This window comes from Gekko japonicus, unplaced genomic scaffold (genome assembly GCF_001447785.1).
Source record: "Gekko japonicus isolate JY-2015 unplaced genomic scaffold, Gekko_japonicus_V1.1 scaffold3628, whole genome shotgun sequence".
Taxonomy (NCBI): Eukaryota; Metazoa; Chordata; class Lepidosauria; order Squamata; family Gekkonidae; genus Gekko; species Gekko japonicus.
The window spans coordinates 128,912-138,250 of record NW_015164770.1 but is presented as its reverse complement, the minus strand read 5'-3'; the positions used below and the strand labels follow the sequence as shown (position 1 = coordinate 138,250).

The 9,339-nt window shown below is 51.3% G+C and overlaps 1 protein-coding gene across 1 annotated transcript in view; it reads right to left on the bottom strand.

Moving 5' to 3' along the window:
- Positions 1 to 928: 928 nt before the first annotated feature.
- Positions 929 to 9,339, bottom strand: part of HYKK (hydroxylysine kinase) — a 16,385-nt gene continuing 7,974 nt past the window's right edge. Inside the window, exons 2-5 of the mRNA XM_015409721.1 lie at positions 7,174 to 7,332; positions 5,191 to 5,333; positions 2,777 to 2,960; positions 929 to 1,519 (exon numbers count right to left, since the gene is read on the bottom strand). Coding sequence (XP_015265207.1) covers positions 1,011 to 1,519; positions 2,777 to 2,960; positions 5,191 to 5,333; positions 7,174 to 7,332 — 995 coding nt within the window. The 3' untranslated portion in view covers positions 929 to 1,010. The remainder of the gene's footprint in view (positions 1,520 to 2,776; positions 2,961 to 5,190; positions 5,334 to 7,173; positions 7,333 to 9,339) is intronic.

Below are 9,339 nucleotides of genomic sequence, written 5' to 3'. Positions count from 1 at the left end.
ATTTCCCAACCCAGAGCTGGCGACCCTAATTACCCTGGAGGATATGGCTGCTTTGGAGGGTGGACTCTATGGCATTATACCTCCACTGAGGTCCTCTAGTGCAGTTTCATTAGGGTTGCCAGCTCTGGGTTGGAGAATACCTGGAGACTTTGGGGGTGGATCTGGGAGAGGGCGGGGTCTGGGGAGGGGAGGGACTTCAATGGGGTGCAATGCCCTAGAGCCCACCCTTCAGAGCAGCCGTCTTCTCCAGGGGAGCTGATCTCTGTGCGTTGGAGATAAGTTGTAAAAGTGGGGGAACTCCAGGCCTCACCTGGAGGCTAGCAAACCTAAGATCCATCCCAAAATCTCCAGGAATTTCCCAACCCAGAGTTGCAGCCTTGGGAAATTCCTGGAGATTTACGGGTGTTCTAGTATCTCCTCCCTCCAGATCCTCATGCCTTCCCTTCCCTTTCACCATTCCTCCCTTCCTTCCCCACCCACTCCCCTTCCCCAAAGGATAAATTCCAGATTCTGGAGTTTGGAAGCGGAATGAATTGTATTAAGGTAAGGGCAGGGGTCATTTCCTGCAGGAGCGCACGGGAGCGGAGCTCCGGCAGTAAAGAGCCCAGGGGGCGGGCACATGCAACAAGCCCCGCCCCCTGCTCCCAGCAGCCCTCAGTCGGAGCAAGAAGCAGCCAGGTAAGCTGGTCCAAAACAGTCTAGTGGCACCTTTAAGGCCAAGGTTTATTCAGGTACAAGCTCTCCCTCCTCTGTGAGGACAGATCTGCACGCCCCACGCCCCCCCAGTAGCTAGTGATCCAAAACAGTCCAGTGGAGCCTGAGCGGTGGGTGTTGCCTTCTGACACACTTCCGGTGATGTCAGGGGGTGTGGCATATGCAAATAAGTCATGCTAATGAGTTGTGCTAATGAGCTCCTGCACCTCTTTTTCTACGAAATGACCCTTGGGTAAGGGTACTTGCAAATTAGCATCATTTATTCAATACCCCTGCAGTATTTACACTGGGAATTGTTATTTCCCCATATTTAATATACAAGACTGATCACTATGTAATACGAGATCTATAGGTGGGTCGTTGCAGGCATATCTCTCTGCCGTCTCAAACCAGATCTTCTCCACGGCTTCCTGGCCCACCTCAAGAAGCTTCGCCAAGCGCTTCCATCCCGTTTTGGCCGTGATCATCAGGTACTCTTCATTCTCGGGCTGCAGCCGAATGGTGTGTGCGGACATCACGAGAGACTGAGCAAACCTTCCGCTCACAAGGAGGAGGAGGGCATCTCGCTCCTCGGCGGTCAAGGGAACGATGCTTTCGAACCCTGCAAGGACGTGCCCTCCGACGCCGAGCGGATCCTGGCTCTCAATCATCATGTACATGATGGTGATTGCCACTTCGAATACATAACAGCCGTAGCTCATGTCGAAGTCCAAGATACCCGACACTCTGTAGCGCGGACTTTCAGGGGAAGCAGAATCGGTATCCAGTAAGATGTTGTGGTCATTGAGGTCCCCATGGTTGATACCTAAATGCAGAGCAAAAAAACCCTGAAATGTCTAACACAGGGGTCGTTTGGTAGAAAAAGAGCTAGGGGAACACATTAGCATAACTCATTAGCATATGCCACACTGCCTGACATCACTGGAAGTGTGTCATAAGGCCACACTCCCTGACATCACCGGAAGTGTTTCATAAGGCCACCCACCCTGCCCCCAACGGTCCCGGCCGCCGCCATCAGCCTTGCAGCTCCACTGCCGAGCCCCATGAGGGGCCCGGCGGTGGACCTGCAAGGCCAGCGGGAGTGCAAGGAAGCCCCGCGAAGGCCCTCCCTGGCCCCAGGCAGGCAGGGGTGGGGAGAGGCAGGGAGGAAGCAACTTACCCTCCCTCTTCTCCTGCCTCCTCCTGGCTGAATGAGGGCCAGAAGCAGGGCTGCCGGAAGCAGGGGGCGGGGCTTCGTCAGGGGTGTGAAGGGCAAGGTATAAATCCAATCTCTTTTTCTCTTCTTCTACTGCAGACCAATACAGCTACCCTCTGGAACTATCTTGGTTTTATATTATGTCTCTACCTTCCTGGTGCTATATTATGTCTCTACCTTCCTGGTGCTATATTATGTCTCTACCTTCCTGGTGCTATATTATGTCTCTACCTTCCTGGTGCTATATTATGTCTCTACCTTCCTGGTGCTATATTATGTCTCTACCTTCCTGGTGCTATATTATGTCTCTACCTTCCTGGTGCTATATTATGTCTCTACCTTCCTGGTGCTATATTATGTCTCTACCTTCCTGGTGCTATATTATGTCTCTACCTTCCTGGTGCTATATTATGTCTCTACCTTCCTGGTGCTATATTATGTCTCTACCTTCCTGGTGCTATATTATGTCTCTACCTTCCTGGTGCTATATTATGTCTCTACCTTCCTGGTGCTATATTATGTCTCTACCTTCCTGGTGCTATATTATGTCTCTACCTTCCTGGTGCTATATTATGTCTCTACCTTCCTGGTGCTATATTATGTCTCTACCTTCCTGGTGCTATATTATGTCTCTACCTTCCTGGTGCTATATTATGTCTCTACCTTCCTGGTGCTATAAGCCCCTTTGGGTCCCCATGGGTAGAAAAGCAGGATATATATACATTAATCTGGACCCATATACACAAGAGCAGTTAGGGCTGCCGCTGGTGCCTGTTTAAGCTCTCTGCAAACACACACACACGTACAATCAAGCAAAAGAAAAAGCACTTCTAGGATGCTTAAAGCAACACAATTGTCAATACTCACAGGGCCGGAAACTGCTTAGCTTTGGCACGACTTTAAGCTTGAATTGTTGGATAACCCATTTCACCATTTCCAGATCTCTTTTCTGGGCCAGCGCCGGAAGGTACTGTTCCAGGAGAGGAACGTTGGCCAGGTTCCATATGAAGTTGCCTCGGTGCAGATGTTTTATTAAAGGATTATGGAATTTCTGCAGGGGGGGAAATATTAACATACCCAGTTGTATTTTTTAACTATCAATGTCACTGCTGACCGAGGCAGCGTAGCGCAATGGCTGGAGTGTCGTGGTAGGACTGGAGAGGCCCCAGTTCAAATCCTCGCTCTGTACTCGATGACCTCGGACCGGTTGCTCTCTCTTTCTCAGCCTCTTCTACCTCACGGGGTAGTTGTGAGGATCAGATGGAGGAGGGGAGAACACCCTTGAGCAGGGGCCAGAAAATTGTGGCTGGTGGAGCACTGGGGAAACTTGGGGGGGGGGGCACGTGCCCTGGCCGCACTTCCTGCTCCTCTTGCAGGAGCCAAAAACGAGAGATCACAGGAGGAGGTGGAAATTCAAACACAGTTCTCCAGTTAAAAGGACCAGGCAGGAGGTGATGGGAAAGACCTTGATCTGGAGCTCTGGTCCAGTGGTAGAGCATCTGCTTGGCATGCAGAAGGTCCCAGGTTCAATCCCCGACATCTCCAGTTCAGCGGACCAGGCGGTAGGTGATGTGAAAGGCCTCAGCCTGAGTCCCTGGATCATTGGTCCAAAGGACCAGGCGGGAGGTCATGGGAAAGACCTTGATCTGGGACCCTGGCTCAGTGGAAGAGCATCTGCTTGGCATGAGGAAGGTCCCAGGTTCAATCCCCGGCATCTCCAGTTAAAAGGGCCAGGCAGGAGGTGATGGGAAAGACCTTGACCTGAGACCCTGGCTCAGTGGGAGAGCCTCTGCTCGGCAGGCAGAAGGTCCCAGGTTCAATCACCAGCATCTCCCGTTAAAAGGACCAGGCAGCAGGGGATGGGAAAGACCTTGGCCTGAGACCCTGGCCCAGTGGTAAAGCATCTGCTTGGCATGCAGAAGGCCCCAGGTTCCATCCCTGGCATCTCCAGTTCAAAGGACCAGGCAGGAGGGGATGGGAAAGACCTGAGCCTGAGACCCTGTAGAGCCGCTGCCAGTCTGAGTAGACAATACCGACTCTGATGGACCAAGGGGTCTGATTCAGTAGAAGGCAGCTTCGTATGTTCATGTGAAAAGACAATAGCATTATCTAATTCCCCAAATGAAGGATACGTTGAAGGGCAGTTTTGATCTTGTCAGATCTACTGATGGACGTGCGTGTCTTTCATCCAGGGGTGGGGGGAAAGTATGGCCTTGTGAGTCACGTAAAATAAGAAAACCCCACCTCGTCGTGAGGATGGAGTTTGCTCTTGGAGGGCAGCTAAGAAACATCTAGAGGAACAGAGGAAGGGGAGAAACCAGCCTGTTCAAACGCCTGTTGACTCCTACAGGGAGAATGGTGGTGAGTTAAGGTTTGGTAAGGTTAAGGTTAAGCGCCGGACTCAGAATAACGGCGCGTTCCCCTCAATGTAGGGTCCCGGTTGCCAGGTCTCCCCAGGCCGCTGGTAGGGGATGAACGTAAGAACATCAGAGAAGCCATGTTGGATCAGGCCAATGGTCCATCCAGTCCAACACTCTGGGTCACACAGTGGTCCAAACCCAGAGGACATCGGGAGGTCCACCAGCGGGGCCAGAACTCCAGACGTCCTCCTACTATGGTCCCTGCAAGCACCAAGATTATAGAGAACATAAGAACATCAGAGAAGCCATGTTGGATCAGGCCAATGGTCCATCCAGTCCAACACTCTGGGTCACACAGTGGTCCAAACCCAGAGGACATCGGGAGGTCCACCAGCGGGGCCAGAACTCCAGACGTCCTCCTACTATGGTCCCTGCAAGCACCAAGATTATAGAGAACATAAGAACATCAGAGAAGCCATGTTGGATCAGGCCAATGGTCCATCCAGTCCAACACTCTGGGTCACACAGTGGTCCAAACCCAGAGGACATCGGGAGGTCCACCAGCGGGGCCAGAACTCCAGACGTCCTCCTACTATGGTCCCTGCAAGCACCAATCTGGTGCCTCTCTTCGAGAAACTCCCCAAGTTTCAAAAAGATTGGACTGGGAGGGACAATTCTATGAGCCCCAAATAAGGTTGCCAGATCCAGGTTGGGAAACCCCTGGAGCTTTGGGTGTGGAGCCTGGGGAGGACAGGGACCTCAGTAGGACACGACGCCACGGAGTCCGCCCTCCAACACATCAATTTTCCTCCAGGGGGACTGATCTGTGTTAGTCTAGAGAGGAGCTGTAATTCTGGGGGGGTCCCCAGGTCCCTCCTGGAGACCGGCCAGCCCTACCGCAGCGCCAGCTCGAAGCCTCACCTCTGCAAGCGTTTTGTCCAGCTTGGCAGCTAGCTGTCCAACCTCATACAGAATGGGAGGACTCACGGGGACGGTGGCCACCGCTTGGCCCGGCAGGAAGGTCAAGAGCCTCACCAAATAGCCTTGGGTGGCTGAGCCAACATCTAAAAGGCAACGAGAGGGGTGTACGTCACTCGTTAGGAAGAAGGAATGGCCTCCTCTTGCACACAGCATTCTGATTTGGAAAACACTGCTCTCGAGGGTTTCAGGTGGCTAGCCCGGTTGCCACGGACGCCCCGGCCCGACTCGGGATATACCTGGAGACTTTGGGGGTGGAGCCGGGAGACGTTGCGGGTGGGGCCCAGGAGACAGGATGTGACATCACTCGGGGAGAGTGGAGGGAAGAAGCAGGACTGAACTCCAAAGGGAGTTCTGGCTGTCACATTCAAAAGGACCGCATTTGCTTTTAAATGCCCTTCCCTCCATTGGAAATAATGGAGGATGAGGGCAGTGTTCCCTCTAAGCTGAGTTAGTGTGAGCTAGCTCACTGTTTCTTAGCCTCCAGCTCACATATTTTTGTCCTAGCTCAGGAAGAATGGCTCCAGAGCAAGCTAATTTATGCAGTAGCCAAACTGCTGGCTCACAACTTTAATGCCAGTAGCTGACAAAGTAGAATTTTTGCTCACAGGACTCCACAGCTTAGAGGGAACATTGGATGGGGGGGCACCTTATTTGGGGCTCATAGAATTGGAACCCCTGGTCCAATCTTTTTGAAACTTGGGGGGTTTCCCGAAGAGAGGCACCAGATGCTATGCTGAAAATTTGATGCCTCTATCTCAAAAAACAGGCCCCCCTCAGAGCCCCAGATACCCACAGATTGTCTCCATTATACCCTATTGGGACTGGTCTCCATAAAGTATAATGGAGTGCCCACTGGGCATTTTCCCCACCTGCTTTCTGATAACCCTGAAGAGAGGAGAGGGCCTCCAAACCAGGGACTCTCCTGCCCACAACTGGGGATTGCCAATCCTACCAGTTGGTCTGCAGTAGAAGAGCTAGATTCGAGTCCAGAAGCTCTTCTGATGTTCTTATGAAGGCCTCGGCTTCTCTGCCCTGTTGTTCACCTTCCAGAGGAACTGTTTGGCCACTGTGTGAGACAGGATGCTGGACTAGATGGACCATTGGTCTGATCCAGCAGGGCTCTTCTAATGAACGCCTTGGCCTCTGTGCCCTGTTGTTGGCCCTCCAGAAGAACTGGTTGGCCACTGTGTGAGACAAGATGCTGGACTAGATGGACCGCTGGTTTGATCCAGCAGGACTCTTCTAATGAAAGCCTCGGCCTCTGTGCCCTGCTGTTGGCCCTCCAGAAGAACTGGTTGGCATGGCAGCTGTGTGAGACAAGATGCTGGACTAGATGGACCACTGGTCTTCTAATGAAGGCCTCAGCCTCCATGCCCTGTTGTTGGCCCTCCAGAGGAACTGGTTGGCCACTGTGTGAGACAGGATGCTGGACTAGATGGGCCACTGGTCTGATCCAGCAGGGCTCTTCTGGTATTCTTATGAAGGCCACAGCCTCCATGCCCTGCTGTTGGCCCTCTGGAGGAACTGGTTGGTCACTTTGTGAGACCGGATGCTGGATGAGATGGACCACTGGTCTGATCCAGCAGGGCTCTTCTGGTATTCTTATGAAGGCCACAGCCTCCATGCCCTGCTGTTGGCCCTCTGGAGGAACTGGTTGGTCACTTTGTGAGACAGGATGCTGGACTAGGTGGACCACTGGTCTGGTATGTGGATTATTTCTTTTAACCTATTTTATTTTTTACTAATGTGTACTCCCTAATAAATATTTTTATTTTTATGATAATTTACGTTGTCAGCGTGACCCTCATATATCACTGCCACTTCGGGGACCCCTGCCTCATGGTACTGAAATGGCAAATAACCACAGCCCAGTCCACGCTTCTTATAAGAGAATCAGGTCAGCTCTACTTTTGAGTCTCTTACCTATTGATTCGAGAAACATTATTTCACCCTTTTTGGTGACCCGCGGGGTGCCCACGGGAAAGCCTTCATTGCTCAGAAACTTCATGATCAGTGTCTGCACCTCAATGAGGCTGGGGTTTTGGCTGTCTTCAGAATTCGTGATTTTAAGGACATACTCCTCTTACCTATTGATTCGAGAAACATTATTTCACCCTTTTTGGTGACCCGCGGGGTGCCCCGCAACACTCCCACGCTGTGCTTTGTTGTCCCTTCTCCCAGGTTTCTTCAGTTCCCTGGACAGGGCTTGGGGGTGACACTCGGTGTTCTTCCTCTGCCCCCCCCCGCTACTTAATTTCCCACAGGCCTCTATCCGAGAGGTTCTGAATCACAAAACCAAATGTGCCCCTGGGCTCCTTCTGAGGCCATCAATCTCACTTAGGTTGCCAGTGTACACCACTCCCTGCAGGAACTCTCTAACTGGGATTGCCCTCCTATTAATCTAACGCCATCCCAGCTTCCCTCCGCATTAGGCTCCTGCCAGTTAGCCTGGTAAAAAAAATACTTAGTATCTGAGTCAACACCAGCAAGCCAGATGCTAATCGGCCGTGCTTGCGAACATTCCCCTTCCCTGGCTTGAGAATCCCGGTCTTTTGCCTGCCTCTGGATAACACAAGCACAAGTTTCAGTGTCAACTGCAGTCTGTGATACCTCAGACCAATGCTCTCTCTAAGCTGTAGAGTCTTGTGAGCAAAAATTCTACTTTGTGAGCTACTGGAATTTGGCTACGTGTATAAATTAGTTTGTTGTGGAGCCATCCTTCCTGAACTAAGACAAAAATGTGTGGCTGGAGGCTAGAAAACTGTGAGCTAGCTCACACTAACTCAGTTTAGAGGGAACACTGTCCTAGACTGCTTTGGGCTGGTTGATGGTAGGACCAGGAAAGAAGAAGAAGAAGAAGAGATTGGATTTATACTCCGCCCTTCACTACCCAAAGGTGTCTCAGAGCAGTTTACAAACTTCTTTCCCTCCCCCTCCCCACAACGGACACCCTGTGAGGTAAGGCGGGGCTGAGAGAGCTCTGCTGAGAACTGCCCTTGAGAGAACAGCTCCGAGAGAACTTGTGACTGACCCAAGGACACACCAGCAGCTGCATGTGGAGGAGTGGGGACTCAAACCCGGTCCTCCCAGATTAGAGTCTGCGCACTTAACCACTGCACCAAACCGGCACTTAACCACTACACCAAACTAGAAAGCAAGATGACTTTAGAGAAGATTTTCTTCAAACGTTCATCACCCGAAAGACAGACAATTTGCAGGACAGAGAAAATTAAATTTTCAGAGAGCTGAAAGTGTGAAGGAGGGCGTGGATCGTCAAGCCCCGTTCACAATACCAAACCTGCAGTACCAAACCTCAATTAGGCAAGGATCTGTGTGCAAGAAATTCTACAGGCTTCACGCGCAAGAAATTTGACCGTTCGAAGCCTCTCGAATTTCTTGCGCGTGGATCTTTGTCTAACTGAGGTTTGGTACGGCAGGTCTCCTAAGTGATTTTCGTTGAAATCTGCGGTGCAATATACATTGTATTTCTATTCGCACTTGTGATCTATGACTATATGCTATATATTGTGAATGGAACTTCATGATACCTTTAGAAGTCACATCCGAGGATAGTCGTAAAATTCAATCACTGCGCTTTTTGTATTGTTTTTGCTTTCTCATGGCAGCTCCCTCCCCAAACTCCACCCACCAAATCTCCAGGAATCCCTCCAGCTAGAGCTGACAACCCTAGCCTGGACGTTCTCCCTGAATCCCACGTAAACAGCACACCACTCATAGAATCATAGAATGTTAGAGTTGGAAGGGACCTTGCAGGTCATCTAGTCCAACCCCCTGCACTCTGCAGGAGCATAGCTGAAAGACAGCCCTACATACCTACAACATACCCGAAAGATGGTCGTCCAGCCTCCGCTTGAAAACGTCCAGCGAAGGAGCATCCACCACCTCCCGAGGCAGTCCGTTCCACTGCTCAACTACTCTTACAGTTAGGACGTTTCTCCTGATATTTAGCCGGTAACGACTCCCTTGTAATTTCCACCCATTAGATCTAGTCTCGCAATCCGGAGCAAGAGAGAATAGATCCGCTCCATCTTCTACGTGACAGCCCTTCAAATACTTGAAGACTGCAAC